At 44.2% G+C, this 25,238-nt stretch overlaps 1 protein-coding gene across 2 annotated transcripts in view; it reads left to right on the forward strand.

Annotated features, from left to right (window-relative positions):
• Positions 1-3,080: 3,080 nt before the first annotated feature.
• Positions 3,081-25,238, forward strand: part of LOC112263826 (RAS related 2) — a 49,479-nt gene continuing 27,321 nt past the window's right edge. Inside the window, exon 1 of one of the 2 annotated variants that reach the window (XM_042330998.1) lies at positions 3,081-3,434. In XM_042330998.1, the coding sequence (XP_042186932.1) occupies positions 3,333-3,434 (102 nt within the window). In that variant the 5' untranslated portion in view covers positions 3,081-3,332. Of the gene's footprint in view, positions 3,435-8,071; positions 8,159-25,238 lie in introns of those variants that run through there. The other variant, XM_042330999.1, reaches the window with a different exon arrangement.

The following is a 25,238-nucleotide window of genomic DNA, read 5'->3' on the forward strand; positions in this document are numbered from 1 at the left end:
ATAGACTAAACCATGAAATATGGATTCAGTTTGAATGCACATTCCATCCACTACGGGTGTGTTTACACGGGCAGTCCAATTCTGATGTTTTTGCTACTAATTGGTCTTTTGACCAAACAAATGATCTGAATTGGGCTGCCTGTGAATAAGCAGCTTAGCTGATCTCATGTCCCATTTGTCTTTACACTAAAGATAATGACTCATCAAAGTGGTTATTGTATCCGATGCATGCAAATGCCTTGAAAGTAAAACTTTAAGATTTGTGGGGAAAGGTTATTGCTTCTGTAAATTGCAAGTAATTGCATCAATGAAGTGAAGATGTATGTTTGTGCCAGGTCCCAAATTTCCAGTTATACAAATGTAGAGTGAATTACAATCAACGTGCTATATGAGATCAGTCTTTGCCATGTATTGAAATGGTGTAATGATGAAAGATCAGCATCAAATCAAAATCCCTTGTCAATTTCTTGTCAGTCACACACATTTAGATTGCTTCGACTGCCTTTTCCACCTCACCATTATATAAAAAATTCCCCAGTTGAATAGATACTCAAAAGTTCCCTTGCTTCTTGGAAAGGAAATTACATCACGTTTTGCCTTGTATGGAAAGATTTAGAATGTGAGCACTTCACACAAGTTTTCTCACTTTGACGCACCTCTTCTGAATTTGATACCCACATTTCCTTTTGATTCTCATATTGAGACAGGCATGTTTAAAGGCAACATTACTGTGAAATTATGATTGATTGTAAGAAAAGAGTTTGAAAAACACCATTTTAGGCCAATCGTCGAGTTCAGACAAACAAAACCCATGATGAATCATTAGGTCCTTTTCCTCTCAAGTCCTCATCTCACTCTAAAATCTGAAGACATAAAACTACACAGAATATAAATTATGAATATTCAGTGACTCACATTTTCAGTGATTCACATATTTTTCTTAAACTTCCTGTTCTTGTGTGGTATCACAATGACTGACTGGAAAGAAGAGACCCAAACAATGCAGTAAATCAACAAGATTTCTTCCATTACAAATATCTCTCCCCTTTTTCAACCCAGAATTCCCCTTTAGCCTAGCCGTTTTAACTTTGTCGACATAAGGATTTCAGAGCTGTAAATATAACATAGGTACAGAGCCATTAAGTGACCTACTGTAACATACTTAACAGGTCATATTTCCTGAAGTGTGGAGGGACTCGTGCACCGCTCCTGTTGTTCCTCTCCTACTCCACAGGCTGTGTGGACTATGATTTCAGCAGTTCATTTAAATTCCTCAAATGCCTTTGGCACTACGTTGCAGAGTGGGAGTCAATTGGAATTTGTTCATTCAGGAGTCTAAAATATAACATCTTGCTGAATAGCCCTCCAGGGAGGAGACAGAGGGAAAATGAAGGAGAATCATATTATGTACTGTTCAGAGATTTTGCTGAGTTACAGTTCATATAAGGAAATCAGTCAATTGAAGTCAATTCATTAGGCCCTAATCTATGGACTTCACATGACTGGGCAGAGGCGCAGCAATTGGTGGGCCTAGGGGGGGCGCATAAGCCCCCCCACTTGGGAGCCAGGCCCATTACAGACAGAAATACTCTTCAGCATCCCCCTCCTCTGACGATCCCGCAGGTGAAGAAGCCAGATGTGTAGGTCCTGGGCTGGCGTCGTTACACGTGGTCTCTACAATTCTCTAAAATGACAATGGTAGAGAAATAAACAAATTCTCTGCCAACAGCTCAGGTGGACCATTCCTGTAGTTGGCATGGAAATTGCACGCTCCCTCAAAACTTGAGACATCTGTGGCATTGTGTTGTGTGACAAAACTGCACATTTTAGAGTGGCCTTTTATTCTCTCCAGGACATGGTGCACCTGTGTAATGATCATGCTGTTTAATCAGCTTCTTGATATGCCACACCTGTCAGGTGGATGGATTATTTTGACAAAGGATAAAATGCTCACTGACAGGGATTTAAACACATTTGTGCACAACATTTGAGAGAAATAAACTTTTTGTGTATATGAATAATTTCTGGGATCTTTTATTTTAGCTCATGAAACATGGGACCAACACCTTGTTGCGTTTATATTTTTGTTCAGTTTACATATATAAACACATGCACCAGTGTTGCATAAAGTATTGCTATATACTGGCTGGAGGCTATAAAACATCCTTCTAGAAGCTCAGATATAGACCCACTTGTATGCGTCACCAAGATCACTGTGGTCACGCATGCATGCCATTGCCACAGAATAGCAGAACTCAGTCAGGCTTGACGGCTCTGACAAACACACACACACACACACACACTTTAAATCAAATCAAATCACATTTTATTGGTCACATACACGTGTTTAGCAGATTGCGGGTGTAGCGAACTGCTTGTGCTTCTAGTTCCAACAGTGCAGCAATATCTAACAAGTAATATCGAACAATTTCACAACATATACCCAATACACACAAATCTAAGTAAAAGAATGGAATTAAGAACATAAATATGTGGACAAAGTGCCTTTGTGGGAAAGCTCTCACTCTGGGGGCTTTGATATTGGCCAACGGTGTCTGTGAGGACAGCACTTCACAGCTGTGGAAAACAGACAGTGTCAAGCTGCAGCATATCTTCCCATTTTTTAAGGTAATACATAGAAATGAGCCAAAAGCCATCCTTCCAGGCCAGACTCAACTTGTCTTTCCCACTAACAATGATGTGCTACTTGGAAGATAGGCTTATTGATCATCCAGACCATCAGAGATGAAAGTATGAAATCCATTACAATCACCATCCATCGCTGTGTGGGCTGGATGGTGGATACTGTTAATTACATTAACACGGACATTAATACTGCATGACCTCATTGTAGCCTACTGAGGATAGTCTGTGCAAGGCCAAAATGAATGCTTATAAATGTTCTTGTTGGCACAGCACATAAAGAAAATAATGGTAAGCCCTACATGAAAAGAACATAGATCATAAAACGAGTATTCTACAATGGTAATATTTAAATGTCCCTTTAGTCGATGCTACTCATCAGAAGTAAAGTGCCCCTAGCGACGGACATTTGTATTGGACTAACTATTACTCCTTTCTGTTTCACATCTTAAAAACGCAGTGGTTAACAACGCTGTTGAGGGCGTATGGACTCGGTCGCCCGTATCTCAGTGAGCAGCGCCGTTAATTCCTCTAGTCTGGAACGGATTGTAGACGCAGTTATCATTTCAGTCTATTTAGGCTCGCGATTTTCCTTCGTTCCATTTTTCAACTGAAGGCCTTTCACTGAAAAGTGGGTGTCTCCTCACTACTGGTGTTCAGACAGCGGCGAGTGCAGAAGTGTGTCCTCGATGGCAGGGTGGAAGGACGGCTCGGTGCAGGAGAAGTATCGACTGGTTGTGGTTGGAGGTGGTGGTGTCGGAAAGTCAGCCCTAACTATACAATTTATCCAGGTTAGTAAATAGTCGACCGTTTCTCCAGCCACTTTGTACGGAATGTTTGGGAATCTGGAGGGAGGCTGGCTGAGCTGTTGCGAATGGGGACCCCACAAGCGTATGATGGGGGTTAGTTCATTTTCTTCTCGCAATAGTGGGATATATTCGCCGAGGCCTGTTTAGCACAGAACATATTCTGGGAAAAAACTTGAAATTGTGTTTAGATAAAATTTGTATTTTGAGCCTATTTTTCAGTATAATGAATAACAGGTCAATTGGCAACGTAATCTCGCTCGGCTATGGAAAGTAAATTGTGGAACAAATAGTGAAGAAATAGTCTCACAATTGTGATTTAGGTTGAACTCTGATGTAAGACTGTATAATCTAATTATTATAACATTCGGCTACCTGTACAGGTGCAATTTAAAAATACTTATTTTCAAAGTTGAGTTGTCAACATCTCTCTTGTTTTGGAGCTATATTTGAGTGGATCGCTACATCAGTCTATAATTGTTGGCTACAATATAACACGTCGTTCAGAACTTCTGGGCCTGCTGTACTTGAAAGCATACATCTGAAACAAAACTCCTATGTAAACTCACACTGAACAGGCACATTGAACGTATTTTCCATCAAACCCATTAGGTGCAGTATTGACAAATCTCTTGCCTACCATTTTTATTCATGTAGACCCATGTTCATTATCAGACATTGAATTTGCCTATTGAATAGCCTAATAACGGTTTAGCCAACAGACTAACTAACATTCATTTGGATCCAAAAAATCTAAGTGAATCAGACTATGATATAAAGAAATTCCTACACATCCATAACTGTAAGCATATTCATTACAGAGAATATCCCTGCATGCATGCCTTTCTCTAACATTGATATCAAGTGTGAATCTTGATCAATCCCTTTTGTTGCTCAAACAGTTGCAGAGCAATGACAGCTGCTGCTAAAGACAGTTGTTGTTAAAGCCAGTGGACCAAGCAGCCATTGCCCAGCCACAGTTGTCCTTTATAGTCTTGTCAATGGAATTCCAACACACACATTGTGTTGTCCATAGGTACCCACACTTTTAACTCTTTGTCTTTCCCCTTTCACTATCAAAACCTTTATATTCACAGTTAGTTTCTTTGTGAAGGTGCTCATTAAGATGTAACTGACAATGAGTGGACAAGCTTTGGAATCCTCTTTGTGTCTTCAGGAGTCTGTAATGCCAGGTCCTAATTCCAGGAGACTCGACTGGGGGCAGGCAGCTGCATGTCTAAAGTGACTGAGACAATAGTGGGGCAGTCAGCAGCATGTGCTGCTTGGGGATTTTGTTGTGATCTGAAGGTCTAATAAGGTTTCAGAAAGCTCATTAAATGTATACCAGGCATGTTGGTCAGATCAGATTTCTGTACCATGGTTCAGCCATTCTGACCCTATTCTTCTTTGGAATGGAACAGTAGGCTAAGTATTGTATAAACACTTCAAAGTCCTTTAGTATTTTTAGCAAATACTTGAGTTTTGGTCCAAACAAGGAAATATGCACTGTTGACTTGTTCCAGTAGGGATAGGAAACAGTAAACCACAGTACAAGTGCCTTATTACAGTGGAATGAGACAGTAATGTGATTAATTACCATGTGATATGAAAAGAATAATACTGATAGGACAGTAACACCAAGATAATAATAGACAGATTATTACATTTTGTTTAAGCAACAAGATTGTTGTTTGTTAACAAGATGAGTAGAATATAGGGTAGGTAGGAGAAGACTGTATGCAGCTCAGCGATCAGCAGTTCACAGATATTTTCTGGATGATTGCTTTGTCATGGCAACGGTGCCTCTGGAGCCTTTAGTTGAAACTTGCAGGTCAGTCCGCACTCACTAAAGAACATTCATTTGGGAAATAAGACCATTTTTTTTGTATGCACTTAGCATTTCCGAATATGTCCAATAAAGTCTTGATCAACACTTTTTATTCCTCTTTAATAACCATACCACAACTGTGTTCATTGTGAATAGCGGTATAAAATAATAATGTGCAACCATATCTTTTAGATGAGCATCAACCTCTTATTTGTCCCTTGACATCCAAAATGCAAAGGAATTCCCAATATATACAGTATGTTAAATCTGTGAGAAATGAGTGCAGTATAAACGGCCTATATGCTCTGCACGCATAGTCTATAGCCGGGTTCCCCAACTGGTGGCCCGCTTGTTGGACATAAAGTACTGTAAAAACACCAGGAAATCATCTCCAAGTGATTTTAATTTTGGAAATATTTTACAAAGTATTCTCACACATATGAGAGAGATGTGTGATTGTTTACAAATGTAAGCAAGGCTTGAAATGATTATGTTTTTGTTCAATATTATATCTGTTTGGCTTCTTGAGGTCAATTTGCATTCTGCAAATTGTTTGTAACAATGCTCCGGCCCTCTGACCATCCGCTCAAGAAAAAATCAGCTGAATCTAGTTGATGATCCCTGGTCATAGGCTCTGGATCCTCACCCAGCCCAAGCAATCTGATCCAAAATCTAAACCACAGAACTTGGAGGATGGGATGTCACTCACCCATGGCCCAGCCAGAGCACTGAGCTGAGAGAGAGAGGGCCAGGGGTCTTTCAGACAGTGCTGTGGGAGAACACACATACTTTAGCAGAATGTTACAGCAGGTTAATATCCTGGGCAGTGTGTGTGGGGGACTCAGTGACACACTGCCTGGCCCTGCAGCATTTAGGTTTCTTCTGTTTTATTTGTGCACCATTGCAGCTGGCCAAACAAGTGCTTGAGCTTAGTAACCAATATCATTCATCTGTTACTGGGTGATTCATAGCCCCTAAAAAGGCAAAGGAAGTTCTATACTTGGCTGAGCACCATTACAGTGTTTTATGCCAACCATTTGGCTGTCACTTTGCTTTTCACCTTGTAGGCAAGATCTAGTCCAAATTGTAGTTGGTGTGTTGACTGCATTCCTTTCCGTATTTCTTTTGTATGTCTGTGGATGTAAAGAAAATAAATGAATTTGGTAATGTGTAGAATGTTGACATCATGGAAAGCGCCTACATCCTATTAGAGTTTTCTAGAAGCCGGCTGCCAGGGGAAAAGCCTCGCAGCTGGCTGTTGAGTCCAGACTTTCCCATCCAGATCTGTGGAGGTGTGGAGGACGGAGGGTTGTCTGAGTCATGTTGGGTTAATGACCATGGAACAGCCGGAATCAGCGCCTTTGGAAAAGGAAGTCCCTCCACTCCTGTTCGTTTTCTATGGACCTCCTAGATTTGAAAAAGAAAACATGAGCTGCAGCCTGCCTAACTGGCTGGGCTTGTGGGTGTGGTGGTGTGCACTTGATGGAATCAGATAAGATTTACTGGTGAAAAAAACCCTGATGCCATATTTAAGGTAAAGGCATTACAGAGATACAACCACGGCTCAGTAACCACGTTTCCATCCACAGTTTTTATGCGAGTAAAGTCATACCTTATAAAAATCTTGACAGTTGTGATGGAAACAGGAAGTTTTGTGCAATTTTATAAATGTCCACAGATCCTTTGTTTGTTCGACATGGTGGGATCTTTTTGTGTCGGCAAAATTAATAATGTGAGAAATGGTGGGGGAAACGCTTTTATGCTCAAATAGACCGTTTATTAGGCTACAGATGAAATAAGTTAAGAATTTCAAAGGGTGGTGAAAGTGTACAATGATCTTGATGCTCCTTTCCAATAAATATCGAGGGTCTTATTCTGGTGACATGATGATCGATGCTTGACTGCCTTTTGACAAATACAAACATTCCTGCTCTTATCCTCACTCTTATAAACAGTCTACCCACACTGTATCTGTGAGCTGTTGGATAGAGCGCGCACGGGTCAAGACCAGAGTAGACACATTTTTGTATTTAACGCAATAGTTTTTTGTGACAAAACTATCGGTAGAGTTGAAAATGTGATAGAACCATTGAAGTTCAGATTTTAGTCGGAAACTATTTTTATCTGAAACACGCACTGATTTTTATCTGAAACAAGTCAGTTTGGTGGAAACACACCACTGGTGGGAAAATGTGCTTATTTTCTTTATGCCTATTTTAGAATATTCTCATGAAAATCTGTCGCCAATTGGATGGAAACCTAGCTCCTGAAACCGCTGTAGTGTATACTAGACTAGTCACACAATGGCTGAAGTGAGGGTCCTTTTACAGTGCAGGGAGGATGATGTCACTCTTCACCATAACAGAGTGACAGGGCCGGCAGGTCATCGCCACTGGGAGTAGTTGAAGTAAAGACACAGCCAAGCCAAGCCAGTGAGTAGAATGGTAGAGAGGTGACATAACATTGAGTCATCTAAAACAAATTGGGACACAGAGTGTTATTCAACAGATGGAAAACATGACTCAATGTGGGGTGGTGGGGTTCAAGCCATGATCCCATATCTAATGTCTCTCATTTGTTTGACCGATGTTATGAACAACATTTCTGCTATGGTTCCTTTGTGGAAGTTATCATTAGCAACCATGGCACCTGTGGGAGTGAAATGCTATCTTCTCGCCAGACTGGATGACAGAGTAGTAAAGCATGGTGTTGCATGAACACACAGCTGCTAATATTAGCCCTTATCACTGACTCTCTTTAATTTCTGCTGGAGTTGACTCCCCGCTGTGTGATTCAGTGGGAGAGCACAGTATCCAGCCTGATAGAGTCATGAAGGATTAGATACAGACCAGTATGATCAGAGGTTAAAGACACCTAAACAGTGAGTACTTAAGTGCTCTCTTTCTTTTTCTTTCTCTCGCTCTTTCTACCCCCTCTCTCTTCTCTCTCTCGCTCTTTCTACCCCCTCTCTCTTCTCTCTCTCGCTCTCTCTACCCCCTCTCTCTTCTCTCTCTCGCTCTCTCTACCCCCTCTCTCTTCTCTCTCTCGCTCTTTCTACCCCCTCTCTCTTCTCTCTCTCGCTCTTTCTACCCCCTCTCTCTCTCTCTCTCGCTCTTTCTACCCCCTCTCTCTTCTCTCTCTCGCTCTTTCTACCCCCTCTCTCTTCTCTCTCTCGCTCTCTCTACCCCCTCTCTCTTCTCTCTCTCGCTCTTTCTACCCCCTCTCTCTTCTCTCTCTCGCTCTCTCTACCCCCTCTCTCTTCTCTCTCTCGCTCTTTCTACCCCCTCTCTTCTCTCTCTCGCTCTTTCTACCCCTCTCTCTTCTCTCTCGCTCTCTCTACCCCCTCTCTCTTCTCTCTCTCGCTCTTTCTCCCCTACCCCCTCTCTCTTCTCTCTCTCGCTCTTTCTACCCCCTCTCTCTTCTCTCTCTCGCTCTTTCTACCCCCTCTCTCTTCTCTCTCTCGCTCTCTCTACCCCCTCTCTCTTCTCTCTCTCGCTCTTTCTACCCCCTCTCTCTTCTCTCTCTCGCTCTTTCTACCCCTCTACCCCCTCTCTCTTCTCTCTCTCGCTCTCTCTACCCCTCTCTCTCTTCTCTCTCTCGCTCTTTCTACCCCCTCTCTCTCTTCTCTCTCTCGCTCTTTCTACCCCCTCTCTCTTTCTCTCTCGCTCTCTCTACCCCCTCTCTCTTCTCTCTCTCGCTCTTTCTACCCCCTCTCTCTTCTCTCTCTCGCTCTTTCTACCCCCTCTCTCTTCTCTCTCTCGCTCTCTCTACCCCTCTCTCTTCTCTCTCTCGCTCTTTCTACCCCCTCTCTCTTCTCTCTCTCGCTCTTTCTACCCCCTCTCTCTTCTCTCTCTCGCTTACCCCCTCTCTCTTCTCTCTCTCGCTCTTTCTACCCCCTCTCTCTTCTCTCTCTCGCTCTCTCTACCCCCTCTCTCTTCTCTCTCTCTCGCTCTTTCTACCCCCTCTCTCTTCTCTCTCTCGCTCTTTCTACCCCCTCTCTCTTCTCTCTCTCGCTCTCTCTACCCCTCTCTCTTTCTCTCTCTCGCTCTTTCTACCCCCTCTCTTCTCTCTCTCGCTCTCTCTACCCCCTCTCTCTTCTCTCTCTCGCTCTCTCTACCCCCTCTCTCTCTCTCTCTCGCTCTTTCTGACCCCTCTCTCTTCTCTCTCTCGCTCTCTTACTCTCTGAGGTCATTTCTCTTCTCTCTCTCGCTCTCTCTACCCCCTCTCTCTTCTCTCTCTCGCTCTCTCTACCCCCTCTCTCCTCTCTCTCGCTCTCTCTACCCCTCTCTCTCGCTCTCTCTATCCTCTCTCTCGCTCTCTCTATCCTCTCTCTTGCTCTCTCTAACACCCTCTCTCTCTCTCCTCTCTCACTCTCCCTACCCCTCTCCTCTCTCTACCTCTCCCCTTTCTCTCCCCTCTCTACCCCCTCTCTCCTATCTCTTGCTCTCTTTACCCCCTCTATCTACCCCCTTTCTCTTCTCTCTCTCGCTCTCTCTACCCCCCTCTCTCTTCTCTCTCTCGCTCTCTCTACCCCCTCTCTCCTCTCTCTCGCTCTCTCTACCCCTCTCTCTCGCTCTCTCTATCCTCTCTCTAAATCCTCTCTCTTGCTCTCTCTACCCCCTCTCTCCTCTCTCTACACCCTCTCTCTCTCTCCTCTCTCACTCTCCCTACCCCTCTCCTCTCTCTACAGATTCCCCTCTCTACCCCCTCTCTCCTATCTCTTGCTCTCTTTACCCCCTCTATCTACCCCCATCTCTCGCTCTCTCTATCCTCTCTCTCGCTCTCTCTATCCTCTCTCTTGCTCTCTCTACCCCCTCTCTCCTCTCTCTACACCCTCTCTCTCTCTCTCTCTCTCACTCTCCCTACCCCTCTCCTCTCTCTACCTCTCCCCTTTCTCTCCCCTCTCTACCCCCTCTCTCCTATCTCTTGCTCTCTTTACCCCCTCTATCTACCCCTCTCTCTTCTCTCTCTCGCTCTTTCTACCCCCTCTCTCTGCTCTCTCTCGCTCTCTCTACCCCCTCTCTCTTCTCTCTCTGCTCTCTCTACCCCCTCTCTCTTCTCTCTCTCGCTCTTTCTACCCCCTCTCTCTTCTCTCTCTCGCTCTCTCTACCCCCTCTCTCTTCTCTCTCTCGCTCTTTCTACCCCCTCTCTCTTCTCTCTCTCGCTCTCTCTACCCCTCTCTCTTCTCTCTCTCGCTCTCTCTACCCCCTCTCTCTTCTCTCTCTCGCTCTCTCTACCCCTCTCTCCTCTCTCTCGCTCTCTCTACCCCTCTCTCTCGCTCTCTCTATCCTCTCTCTCGCTCTCTCTATCCTCTCTCTTGCTCTCTACCCCCTCTCTCCTCTCTCTACACCCTCTCTCTCTCTCCTCTCTCACTCTCCCTACCCCTCTCCTCTCTCTACCTCTCCCCTTTCTCTCCCCTCTCTACCCCCTCTCTCCTATCTCTTGCTCTCTTTACCCCCTCTATCTACCCCCTTTCTCTCCTCTCTCTCTGTCTCATTCTGAGCATGGTTTTGATTACTGAGATGAGGTCATTTAGGAGAAATACTGCTGCTCTGGGTTCTAATTGAATAAATACAGATTAAGCATGTAGGCGTCTTTCCTGGGCATTTGCAGGCAAGGTGTGCGTGTGTGTGTGTGTGTGTGTGTGTGTGTGTGTGTGTGTGATTGTGTGTGTGAGTGAGTGATGGGGTTTGGGGATTGTTTCATGCACATTTCTCTGAAATAGACGCAGCGGGCTAAGTAAAGTGTTTGTTTGCGGCAGTGGTGATGGGAGTGTGCATTCCCACAGACCCAGGACAAGGTGGCTGAATACCAGGCGGTGTGGAAACTGCCGTGACCAGCACACTTTAAAACTATTTTTGGACATAAGCAGTGTTGTAGCATTCTATCTAGCTTGGTGATACATCACATACCATATACCGCTGATCCATTTTGGTTTGAGCTGGTTGTTCATTTTCTTTGAGGGTGTGTGCGCGTGTGTGTGTGTTTGGTAGTGCTACCAAGGTGGGTGATGAGGGAACATTGTTGGTTTTGTTCTTCAGGAGGGTCACCTGTTGATTTCTCACAGAGCTGGCTCATTGACTGAGCGTTTCTGTGAAGTGAACCGCTCTCAGAGCTCATAGCAGGGAAGTGGTTTTCACAGCACTTCATTCCGAGCCACTAAAACAAACAACTCTCCTGCTTACAGACCAAAAACGTCCTGTAGAATTCATTTTTCCAATTCCATATGGGTGTTGTCAGAGGGAGAGAAAATGCATACATTTCCCTCTAACCTAAATGTTCTAATTTGATGAACATGTTATAATGACCATACACATTCCTATGAATGTATTTGTGTGATAGTTTTGAGTGCATGATGCAGCACAATGTTTGCGCAACATTGTAATCATGTTTAGTTCTTAAAGGCTTAGACTCAAGGGTTAAGAGATAACGTTGACATTATTTTGGTTTTCAATGACACAAGTCTGTGCTGGTCTCTTACCCTAAAGCAGGGGTTCCCAATTAGATTCAGCCGTGGGCCTATTGTTTTCTTGAGTGGAGGGTTGGGGGGGCGGAACATCATTATAAATCATTTAAAATCCTGGTGATTTTACAGTAATGTATTGATTCTTTGCTCAGAACTTAGGGGGGCCAAATAAAATTGTCTGAATTTGGCCGGCGGTCCGCCTATTTGGGAACCCTGCCCTAAAGGATAAGGAATGATGTAATACCAGTCTGTAACTTGATATTAGATTGAGTTTGAATAGAAACCCTATGGGGATCTAATCACAATTAAACCCATTCAGCAGGTCTTGCAGTTGGTGTCTGTTTACCCAGAGACTGATGTGATGTTATTCTGAGCAAAGATCAGGTTTACTATTGATGTATCATTAGACTGGGTGGAGTCAGGTTTCTCTACTATCTTTGTTTTCTGTCCAAACATCTAGCATTTGTACCTCAATAGGCAGAACATGGTTACATAGTAGTGCTGATCATAACATAGTACATTTCAATAAGGTCAGATCAATGATAAACTCACTCTCCGTGGTCCCTGTGGTAAAGAATAAGGCAGGAGATCAACTCTGACTGCTCTTTTAAAAAGTTTATGGAGGACCACTTCCTTGTTGCCTGGGTAACAGACCAGAACCTGGCATAGTGCCATGGGTCAGACCAACAACCATTCTCGTTCCCTGAGCAGGGGTGTCGACTAGCACAGACTTTGCTGATAACTACTTTATTGAGGGAAAATGTACTTGCGATGACTGTGATATGTGGTTGTCTCGTCAAGCTCACCCTTAAAGCACCAAAATAATGTATTTCGACCCATAAGCACCATAAGCGGTAATTTTTTACACAATTGGAAATTATGCCAAAATTATGGTAAAGAAAAGTCAAATAGTAACACTTCTTAATTTATTAACCTTTTTTAACATAAGTAAATGGTTTAAATTCCCCAAAATAAGCATATATTTGAACATTTTCACACATTTCTAGTCAAGTTATTCATTCACAGTGTTGTGTTTCTGTGATACTCAGAGGCTGAGAAATTGGCGATTGAGCAATTTTTTTAAACAATTTTTTATTTAACCTTTACTTAGCTTGGCAAGTCAGTTAAGAACAAATCCTTATTTACAATAACGGCCTAACAAAAGGCAAAAGGCCTCCTGTTGGGATGGGGGCTGGGATTAAAAATGATAATAAATGAAATAAAAATATAGGACAAAAGACACCAAGATAAGAGAGACAACACTACATAAAAGAGAGACCTAAGACGACAGCAACACATGACAACAACATGATAGCAACACAACATGGCAGCAGCACAACATGGAAGCAGCACAAAACAGGGTACAGACATTGTTGGGCACAGACAACAGCACAAAGGGCAAGAAGGTAGAGACAACAATACATCATGCAAAGCAGCCAGAACTGTCAGCAAGAGTGTCCATGATTGAGTCTTTGAATGAAGAGATTGAGATAAAACTGTCCAGTTTGAGTGTTTGTTGCAACTCTTTCCAGTCGCTAGCTGCAGCGAACTGAAAAGACGAGCGACCCAGGGATGTGTGTGCTTTGGGGACCTTTAACAGAATATGACTGATAATCTGACATACCGGTATGACCTAAAATAGCCACCGAAATGGGCGTTACAGGCAATATGGTCACCGGTGTCATCAGACTTTTAGGTCTAACTTTGGAACGCTATGGGCTATAAATTTGTTTCCAATTGCATCTGAAAGATGACTGAAAGATCAAATTGGTATAGAGACATTTACTGGAATCGTGGCCTCCATCATTCTTAATTGGAAGAAGTTTGGAACTACCAAGACTCTTCTAGAGCTGGACGCCCGGCCAAACTGAGCAATCATGTAGAAAGGCCTTGGTAAGGGAGGTGACCATGAACCCGATGGTCACTCTGACAGAGCTCCAGAGTTCCTCTGTGGAAATGGGAGAACCTTCCAGGAGGACAACCATCTCTGCAGCACTCCACCAAACAGGCCTTTATGGAAGTGGCAAGACGGAAGCCACTCCTCAGTAAAAGGCACATGACAGCCCACTTGGAGTTTGCCAAAAGACATGGCATAGTGGTGCCAGCATCATTTGGTGATGTTTTTCAGCAGCAGGGACTGGGAGACTAGACAGGATCGAAGGAAAGATGAAAGGAGCAAAGTACAGAGAGATCCTTGATGAAAACCTGCTACAGAGCGCTCAGGACCTCAGAATGGGGCAAATGTTCACCTTCCAACAAGACAACAACCCTAAGCACACTGCCAAGACAACGCAGGGGTGGCTTTGGGACAAGTCTCTGAATGTCCTTGAGTGACCCAGCCAGAGCCCGGACTTGAATCCGATTGAACATCTCTGGAAATACCTGAAAATAGCTGTGCAGCGACGCTCCCCATCCAACCTGACAGAGCTTGAGAGGATCTGCAGAGAAGAATGGAAGAAACTCCCCAAATACAGGTGTGCCAAGCTTGTAGAGTCACACCCAACAAGACTCGAGGCTGTAATCGCTGCCAAAGGTGCTTCAACAAAGTACTGAGTAAAGGGTCTGAATACTTATGTAAATGTGATGTTTCAGTTTTTTTTAAATACATTTGCAAAAATCTCAAATAAACTGTTATTGCTTTGTCATTGTGGGGCATTGTGTGTAGATTGATGAGGATAAACAAATATTTTATCCAATTTAGAATAAGGCTGTAACGTCCAAAATGTGGGTCTGAATACTTTCCAAATGCACTGTATATCTTTTCAGGGTACATACACCTACACCTGTACCAAAATTGGTGCTTTTATCACAAATCTTACTATTGAATCCATATTTTCATTTTAGCCACGCACAACTAGTATACAGAAGAGATTACATTTTTGACCCCGGTTGGTGATTTTATGGTTAAGATGAATGCATTCATTTTAAGTTTGTAAGTCTGCTAAATGACAAAAAATGTAAAGATGCATAAAAATAATAATGGGTCTGGGATTTGAATGGACAGGATGCACCCGCCCATCTGCATGTAGTGGGTAGAAGAGATCTGCTCGGGTCCAAAAAGTTGGGACCGGACCAGAACAGAGCCGAGGACAATTAGACCCAAACCTGAATGGACTCGACGACAACCAGACCTAGACACAACTCGTATCCTAACAGGTCCGGGCCTAGACCAGACCCGATTGGAACGAGTGACAAAAACTGCCTGGTCACAGTTGTAAATAAAGAACTTGTTCTCAACTGGCCTACCTGGTTAAATAAAGGTGAAATGTAAAAACATACAAAATATTTCCACATTTCTCTTCTGGTTAACAAATACATCTTTACATGTTGTCTATAAGTAAATAAATTCACCCTATTAGCGTAAAATAAATATGCTATAGCCTATGCAAATCCGTGGTCTGGTCCACTCTGGTCTATCAGCTGTAGTAAATAGACCTGAGACCCACTGACAATCAAATAGGACCCGACCTGAGGGAAAAGTTCCAATTTTGGACCTGGTTCGGGTCTCAGCTATTCGGGTTGGGGCCTCTGTATTCAGGTTGGGATTGAACTATGAAGACCTCTAGTGACCCGTGAATGCCTCTAGTAGAAGTGCTACCACCAATCAGAGAGCTTACTACTGTGAGCTTACTACTGTGTTATTCCTGTTATTCCTATTCCTTAATGTTGATAATGTATGGTCAGGTGGAATGTCCCTCCCTGTTGAGTTTCACTATACTTGAGTGCCACAGCAAAGAATTTTTGTTGTTGCTCTAACATGGTCATCGCTATTCATAGAGGAGATGAGATGATAGACAGGTGTTGAGGGAAACAAGTGATGGTTAGAGAAAAGCAGTGGGTATGTGTTTACCCCTCCCCCTCGATTCCCCACAGGGCCTCCTCTCTCTCTCTGTCTCTCCCCCCTTTGTCTCACATCAGGGCATGTATTTACTCCTGTGTCTTTTTAAAGGCCCTGCCTCTACTTTAGGTATCCTGTTTACCTGAATCAACTGCTTGTAGAAACCACACATACACACACAAGAAAATGAGACTGGGCTGACAGTTAGTCAAATAAAACCACAGCAATGGATTCTACCTCTCACCTTGCAGAGGATAAGAGTTGTTGTTTCCACTAAGCCAGTGAATTTCTTTGGGTAGAATTCAGTTTCTATTTCTATCCCCTTTTTCATGCAGTCACAGTAAAAAACTATTTCCAGTTCATCTGTGGGTTTAGCATACAGTGACTGTGATTCTCTATGTTCTCAGGGACAGCAGGGGAGAGGATCCAGAGAGTGCATGTGTTTCTGTTCAGATAATCACTTCCCACCATGAACAGGAACAGATTAGAATACGGCTGCCTGGCCTGGGGCTGTGTAAATGTTCATGGTCTGCACGGACACAGGGAACATATGCCTCCCATCTCCAAGCTCACACAAATGACATCTGCTGGAGGATCTGTCGCTTATGCTTACCAGCCTCCCCTCATTTGGCCCGATCCATAGAGTCACATTGAAACAGGGAATCTCAAAGAGTGACAAGAGGAAAAGTTACGTGTGTCACATCATCTTTAACACAATCTGCTTTGTGTGAGCTGGTGCTGTGAGAGCTCTGTAACTGTAACTTTCTCACATATTGAGCTTCGACTTGGTTGACTATTGACATAAGATATGGGGGCATGGGTTCCTCTCAAACCTCTATCATCTATGAGAGGGGTAGACAGCCCTGTTCCTGTAGTCCCGCAGGTACGGCAGGATTTTGTTCCAACTAGTCACCACACCTGACCAACTGAGCTAATTAAACAGTTCAGTGATTGCCTAAATTCAACTTTCCAGGTCAATTAAATCAAACACATAAAGTTCCTGTGGTCCTCCAGGACCAGGGTTGTCTTACCCCTGATCTATACTGAATACAAATATCAACGCAGCATGTAGATTGTTGGTTCCATGTTTCATGAACTGAAATAAAAGATCCCAGAAATGTTCCATACACACAAAAAGCTTATTTCTCTCAAATTTTGTGCACAAATTTGTTTACATCCCTGTTAGAGATAATTTCTCCTTTGCCAAGTTAATCCATCCACCTGACAAGTGTGGTAAATAAAGTAGCTGATTAAGCAGCTGGGGGCAATAAAAGTTCACTATACAATGTGCAGTTTTGTCACAGAACACAATGCCACAGATGTCTCACGTTTTGAGGGAGTGTGCAATTAGCATGCTGACTGCAGGAATGTCCACCAAAGCTGTTGCCAGAGAATTCAATGTTAATTTCTCTACCATAAGCTGCCTCCCCAACGTTGTTTTAGAGAATTTGTCAACCCGCCTCGTAACCACAGACCTCGTGTAACAACTACAGCCCAGGACCTCCACATCCGGCTTTTTCACCTGCTGGATCATCTGAGACTAGCCACCCGGACATTGGATGAAACTGAGGAGTATTTCTGTCAGTAATAAAGCCCTTTAGTGGGGAAAAATTAATTATGATTGGCTGGGCCTGGCTGCACCCCTGCCGAGTCATGTGAAATCCATATATTATGAATTTATTTCAATTGACTGATTTTCTTATATGAACTGTAACTCAGCGAAATTGTTGCATGTTACATTTGATATTTTTGTTCAGTATATGACATGGTGAGGCTGTGGGGGTGTGACCATGTGTGACACAGCACTGTATGTGCATCCTTTCCTTTGACAGCTCTTTGGTCTTGGCCATAGTGGAGTTTAGAGTGTGACTGTTTGAGGTTGTGGACAGGTGTCTTTTATACTGATAACAAGTTCAAACAGGTGCCATTAATACAGGTAATGAGTGGAAGACAGAGGAGCCTCTTAAAGAAGAAGTTACAGGTCTGTGAGTGCCAGAAATCTTGCTTGTTTGTAGGTGACCAAATAGTTATTTTCCACCATAATTTGCAAATAAATTCATTAAAAATCCTACAATGTGATTTTCTGGATTTTTTTTTCTCATTTTGTCTGTCATAGTTGAAGTGTACCTATGATGAAAATTACAGGCCTCATCTTTTTAAGTGGGAGAACTTGCACAATTGGTGGCTGACTAAATACTTTTTTTGCCCCACGCTCAAGGGGCTGTTTCAGTGGCTGTCTATGGTCAGTCCCCGGGGGCCGGAGTTGTCACTCTTTTCCCCCATCCCTAGCAAACACAGCTGATTAAACTAATTTCACTGTAATCTGAAAATGATGATTAGTTGATTATTGGAACTGGGTGTGTTAGCTGGGACAGGGGTAAAAGTGTGACACCAATCAGGCCTCCGAGGACTGGAGTTGCCCATCCCTGGTCTAGACTCTATGGTATGACTTGGATGGCTGTCAGTCGGCCTTGGGACTCCAAGAGCCCATGGCTTCTACCTGATCCAGAGAGAGGCAATTGGTCTCCCCCCTCTCTCTTGATCTGTTAGAACATAACATATTTGTCTGTCTGTCTTCCTGTATGTCTCTGCCTTTTATTTACTCTCAACAAATATGTAGTGTCAGATCTGCCAGGCTGTTTGGTTTGCTATACTGCTGCTACTGCAGCCCATTCTTTTAGTTATGATTTGTTGACATGTTTAATTTGCGCTCAGTGGGGATGCCCTGAGTGGGTTTGTTTTGAGAAACATTAAATTAGACATGGCTTTTGTTTTCTTCTCAAATCTGTCCGTAGAGGCCATAGTTGTCCACACTAGCCACACGATATTGTTGCCATAACATTTGACTATCATCTTGCAAAATCATGATCTGATCTGCCTAAAATGTCTTGTGTCAACAGTACCACAGCATTCCAGCCAGTCTGGTCCCTGATCTCACCACAGCACGTTATACTGGTTCTGTTTGTTTGATTTGGGTAGATCTGATCTGGGTCCCAAATGGCACCCTATTCATGACTGACTGTGTTGGAGTGTCTGAGACAACAGTGGCCTGGAGACATCGTGTAACGGATGGCTCCAACAACAAACAGCAGTGGCAGTTAGAGAAAGGAGAAGAACCCACAGCTTCTATTATCCCTCCTGTTTGTTTTGATTTCATTTTCTCTCCCCAACCTCTGAGTACAGCAGTCTCTCTGGGACAATGTCACCGTGGATTAGGCATAATGACTATTTCAGGAATTCACTGGATCAAGCTCTCTTTGTTGTTTAAAAAATGGAAGATGCTAGAGCTGTAACGATTCTCCTCTTCTTCTGACAAGGAGTAAGAGAGGTCGGACCAATGTGCAGGGTGGTAAGTGTCCATTTTAGTTTACAAAATAACAAAGTGAATGATACAAACGAAAACAGTCCTGAAATGTGAAACAAACATTACATCAGGAAACAATCACCCACAACTCAAAAGTGAAACCAGGCTACCTAAGTATGGTTCTCAATCAGGGACAACGATTGACAGCTGCCTCTGGTTGAGAACCATACCAGGCCAAACACAGAAAACCCAAAACATAGAAAAAGGAACATAGACAACCCACCCAACTCGTGCCCTGACCATACTAAAACAAAGACATAACAAAAGAACTAAGGTCAGAACGTGACAAGAGCCTTGATGTAGGGTTGGTCAGTTTGGTCCCCCAGTGTATGAGTAACGGTTTGCATTACGGAAAGATACAATCCCAAACGGGCATTAAAAAGCCACAGCAATCGTCAAAACAATAATTGGATTGGTCCCTATCCGAACAAATGTAGACCGGGCTAATCATGATACTCACTGATCACAATAGGAGGAATTCCTAGCATTCCTTCTGATGTTTGCTTGCTTAATGTGTGCTGTTGAGAACTAATGTAATGCTGAAACATACTCCCTCCAGCCCAACACTGCAATTTGACTAAAATCTAAACCTGTGTTTACTCAAATCACTCCTCACTCCAGACAGTCCTCTTCCCGACTCTTGTGCAGTCAGAGGATCTGTTAATTGAATTATTAATAGTTTGCTTATCGAGTTAGGCTTGTCAAATGCACCTCCTGTCTGAATCACAGATCAACTCAGGCTGTTGGTCCCTGTTGGCTGCCTGTCACCCAAGCAAGAGAGACTGACAGAGAGAAGAGAAGTGTGGGTACTTAGGAAGCTGTGTGTGTTGCCTTTGATAATCCCTGTCTCTATTCATTCCACTGCTGAGGCCTGTTTCACTGTGACAGTATCATTCCTCGCATCGGAAATTCATAAAACAACAAGATGACTATGGGAAAATGCCATGCTGTGAAGCTCATGCCCCCATATCTCTCAACCCCATGCAGCCAATCTGACTAAAAGGCTTTTATACTAGGCACAGAGGATACTCTTTAGTCAATTTGTTTAGGTATTGTTTCTCGGAATCTATGTGCCATTTGTCCCTCATTATCATGTCTCTATAGACGTTATTTTTCACTGTGGGTATTGTAGAGAGAGTGCCATGTCTCTCCTGCATCACTGTTATTTCCCATCTAAACGTTGTAGAGAGAGGGATTTCACCGTGCTTCTCTACAGTCCATTTCCCATGTGGGTGTTAGAAAATCAATGTCTGCATAGATGTAGAGAAGTGAGGAGCTGTGTCAGACAGAATGCAGCTAGCTGACCAAACCAAGGGCTTGTCTGTTAGAACGTCCACTCCTGGGACTAACCCCTCTGAGTCTGTTCCCAGGAGGACATGGAAGGCCAGGCAGACTGATTGTGTGTCACTGAGAGCCTGGTTCTGGGACGTCCCATCACTGGCTGCCCTACCCTGGGGCCTTGGCTATGCTTAGGCAGGCTCTGGGCTGGCTGACAGTTGGCACTGTCTGGGCAGGCTGCTGGCTGTCTTCAGACAGCTGAGGCTAAGCTGAGACTGACTCATTACTGCTGGGCACCTGCTGGAAGAGAGGGGAGGAGTGAGGAGGAGAGGAGAGAGAAGGGGAGGGGGAGAGGAGAGGGAAGGGGAGGGGAGGGAAGAGGAGAGGAGAGGGGGGGGGAGAGGAGAGAGAAGAGGGGAGAGGGGAGAGGAGAGGAGAGGAGAGGAGAGGAGAGGAGAGGAGAGGAGAGGAGAGAGGAGAGGAGAGGAGAGGAGAGGAGAGGAGAGGAGAGGAATGGAACAACCCCTCTCAACAGGTGAGGAGTGCTACATGATGACTCCCCATATGTGCTGATGACAGTGGGTGAGCAGGCGTGTGGCCTCCTATGCCCGTAACAACTGGTCCTGGGCCTGTCTTGTGGTTTGGCTCTTAATGGTTAAGGTTCCAGATGGGACATGGAGAGCTGATCTGTAATCTCTCCCCTCATTTTTCATGGGGTAGGTAAGAAATGGCAGTGGGGACTAGTGGGAGGCTCAGCTGCTGTTCTGTGGCTGCTAAGAGAGACCGGATCACTGGTTATGGCTCCTAATATGTACTCAGCACCAGTTGGTCTCAACAAACACAAATGAACGAGAATGTTTAGTTGGCACAAGCAAGCGCACACCAAGTCAACAGCCGCCTAGCAAGTGTGTTTCATAAATGCTTGGTATGTGGAACCAAAACATGTTCCTTTATCCTGCCCTCAACCTGACTCTAGACGTCATTTAAAGTGGCCAAGTTGAAGACCTGAGAGTCTTAGCTGTCTTACTACAACAAACAGTCCTGATGGCAATCAAGCTAATTGTTTCTGGATTTAAACATGACTAAAAGGGACTTGAGGGCCTCACTTCTTTGTGTGATTTAGCTCAAGTCATATCCACTTCCCTCAACGGGAACGGTTTGTGGAAGTGAAATATATCACCTATATTTATCATGTTGTTACGTAACGGCTTATGAGGCCGGTGGGCGGCTGGGCTAGGTCTATGTGGGGGAGGCCTGCCTGTCTGTCTGCCCTGGGCCTTGGGGCTGGGAGCAGGAGAGTGACGTCCATTAACTCTTATTTATGAGGAGCTGCCTGCTGAGGTAATAACATTTCCACTGTCTGTGTTGTGTGACTGGTGGCCTAAAACGGTAATGGTGCTGCGTTTCTGACACGCTGCCAAGGAGAAGCCTTATTCCTCCTGACATATCACCCTCTGCAAAGCTTACCATCTGGAGAAACACCACTAATGCAAATACATGGAGCGCTACTACAGCAGATGGAGGGAGATGAATCTGTAACAGGAGCTGTACTGTAAAGTAGGATACATGTCATACCTGCCATTACTACTAGTAAATGAACGTGGGTGGTTGGGTGCTAGGTGGAGGACACAGGGGTGTGTGTGTTTGAGCTGGGGTGGTCAGGAGAGGCCCTGTCCTGGGTCCCAGTCATGGTTTTTACTCACGACATGGCTGACTGGCCATAACTGACCCCTGACTCTCTGTGCATCTCTTCTACAGCAACCCGTAAGCTCATAGACTGTCCTACTTCCTGTAGTGGGAAAACAACCCTCTGTCCTATCAGATGCAGCTTTATGAGGGCTTATCAGTATTATGTACCCATCTCAAATCTCTGTCCCCATATCTCACTCATAATAAACAAGCCTAGTCAGAGGGGTTGGGTTTAATGCGGAAGACACATTTCAGTTGAAGGCATTCAGTTGTATCCCCCTTACCTTTCCCTAGTGTCCTCATCTCATACCAGACCTGTGTCAGAACTGTGGCACAGGTTGTTCATAGCCCATCGTGGCCATCTCTCTCAGAGTCCCTCTTACTGTGGGAACTTCAGAGCCAGCTATCACCCCACTCTCTTCTGTTAGCTTTGTTTCAGCCACCACATACAGTGAGCTCTAAAAGTATTGGGACAGTGACAATTTGCTGTTGTTTTGGCTCTGTACTCCATAATTGTGGATTTGAAATGATACAGGTTAAAGTACAGACTGTCCCCATTAATTTGAGCCTATTTTCATCCATATCAGGTTAACCGTTAAGAAATGACAGAACTTTTTGTAAAAGTATTGGAACAAATCCACTTATTTATTTTTTTATTTTTTTATTTTACCTTTATTTAACTAGGCAAGTCAGTTAAGAACAAATTCTTATTTTCAATGACGGCCTAGGAACAGTGGGTTAACTGCCTGTTCAGGGGCAGAACGTGTGTGTATTAAAATAGTCAAAAGTGTAGTATTTGGTCCCATATTCCTAGCATGCAATGACTACATCAAGCTTGTGACTCTACAAACTGGTTAGATGCATTTGCTGTTTTGTTTTGGTTGTGTTTCAGATATTTTATGCCCAATAGAAAATAATGGTAAATAATGTATTGTGTCACTTTAGTGTCCGTTTCATTGTAAATAAGAATAGCAAATGTTTCTAAACACTTCTACATTATTGTGGATTATACCATGATTACGGATAATCCTGAATGAATCGTGAATAATGATGAGTGAGAAAGTTAGACGCACAAATATAAATAACTTTTTTCTGCCCCTCATAGCAAAACTACCGAAGACCACAGAGAAGGCTACATCAACACCACCACAATGGTTAGGCTTAAGGCTAGCTTAATGGGGGGAAGGGGACATTGGTAACATCACATGACCTGCTGGAACAGCAACCAGGCTCGTTCACACAGCTCTTTACTGCACACTGTCGGCTCGAATAACTCTGTGGCTTTCTACTGTATCTAAAATGGTGCCTTGTGATGAGAAAACATGACCAGAAACTGGGGTTAAGAAAGAGATGAGGTAGTGGTGTGGTCAGGTCCCAGTGAACATGTTAAGTTGGCTGGGGATTCTGAATGCTTTGAGCTCTGGTGGCCAGCCGGGGAAGAAAGGCCTTTTACTGGCTCCTCTTTGATGGCGCCCTTTGAGTGGGTTCAAAAGCAGTGAAAGTCCAGCACACAGTGATATTTAGCCTGCCGATTGAAGTTATAATGCCACGGAGGGCAGAGGAGCGCCTGGTTGGCTCAGCGGACTTGATCAACATTTCCCTCCCTGCTTTAGACTCAGCAGGAACACTCTCCTTGTTGCTATGCTCTTTATGGTGTACAGTACCAGGACCACAAAGGACTTTCAAACCAAGGCCAGAACATATGATTTTGTTACCCATGTAGTTTCATGCCATAAAGCTACTCTGTCTCATGTTTGAGGTGAAACGTTGCTACTGCTGTGGCGTGTGTGTTTGTGCGTGTCTGTGTTCTTTTCCGTTTGGTGAAAAGTCATGACTCCTGTTCCAGAGAGCCCCCAGGCAACATGACCTAGTCCTGACACAGAGGAGGCCATGATTCTCTAATTGATGGTAACCTCACTATTATCCAGTCCAGAGCTGTTTGCGGGGTGAGACCAGAGCAGAGGCCTCAGTAGACTGACAGAGGGCTGCTGTGTAACTGTATATGTACACAGTATGAGACCTGAGCACAGGGGTGAAGAAGGCTCTAACTATGGAGAGCCAGTTAGCTAGTCGTTCCCCTGGTGATGTTTTGTACCATGGCCTGTGGCTGAGCCCTGGCTCCAGTGCAGTGAGAACATCTATTTGGGAGCTAAATAGATTTTGGTATCTGAGGTGGGGGGCTCCTCTGCTGGGGTGGGGCCTGGGCGTGGGCTGCTGAATGAGAGGCCCTGGCAGAGGCAGGGGCCAGGGGATCTGTTATATCTGGCCATTGGGAGGATGACAGGCTGGGGGCGTTCTGGACACTTCATTTCATCGCTTCATTTGTTCAGAATCATTCTGGAACTTTCCTGTCTTATGAGTTTTGAGATATGATAAAACAACCGGTAATGCTGGACATTGGCACTAGTTTCTGCTCACTAAGACCAAGGAAGAATTCAATCAGATGAAATAATTCCAGATGCTAAAGCTCTAGCCTCCACCTCAAATGTGGTCAGATGTGATGTGATGAGGAATTTATGAGGAATAGTAGAAGTGTTTTCAGTACACCTAAAAGATTTCCAACGTGGTGCTGTTTTCTATTGAAGCAGTGTAATAGCATTTACAGTAGAGTGATAGAGGCTTCCTTCAGCCTGAGGGGTGAGGTCCCTGGCGCCCTTTTAAGGCGGTGGACCCATTGTGTGCTGCTGTGCTCTCCCTCTTCATGTGTATTAGTTATTGAATATTTGACCTTTCTGGTTTGCATGAGCTCATGGGACAAGTGGGTTTTTCCCCAGGAAGTGTAGGCCTTTCTCTCTCTCTCTCGTGCTCCCTCTCCCTCTCTCTCTCCCTCTCTCTTTCTCTTGCTTACTCATACACACAACACATTGTAATTGTGTTCTTGGCTGGAACTCTCCAGTGGGATGAAGTCACACATGAAGGTGAGGAGAGGGATGGAGTAGAGCAGACAGGAGTATTGGACAAGCAGAACTCCTACGCTCCCATCTGCTTCATGTTAACCCTTAAGGGTGGCTATTTGTGCCGGGTGATGTCTGATTACTGACGGCTGCCGGAGGTCATTCGGCCCCTGGACAGTCCCCCAGGTTCAGCAGAGGTTAACCCTGTAGGACAAGGGAGGGCAGGGGAACAGGAAGGGGATGGCTAAGGGAGTGGTGTAAGTCTACAGCTGCCTGACTGACACATGAAACTCAATGTTCACAGGTGTTTATTTACTCTGAGCAGTTCCACAAGTGAGGCTGTTTTAGAGGACGGCTCAGTGTAAAAACTCTGGTTGGGGACAGAGATAAGATGGACTATGTTCTGAAAAGTACACCTTATCAATGGACTTT

Source organism: Oncorhynchus tshawytscha, linkage group LG12 (genome assembly GCF_018296145.1).
Source record: "Oncorhynchus tshawytscha isolate Ot180627B linkage group LG12, Otsh_v2.0, whole genome shotgun sequence".
In the NCBI taxonomy this organism is placed as follows: Eukaryota; Metazoa; Chordata; class Actinopteri; order Salmoniformes; family Salmonidae; genus Oncorhynchus; species Oncorhynchus tshawytscha.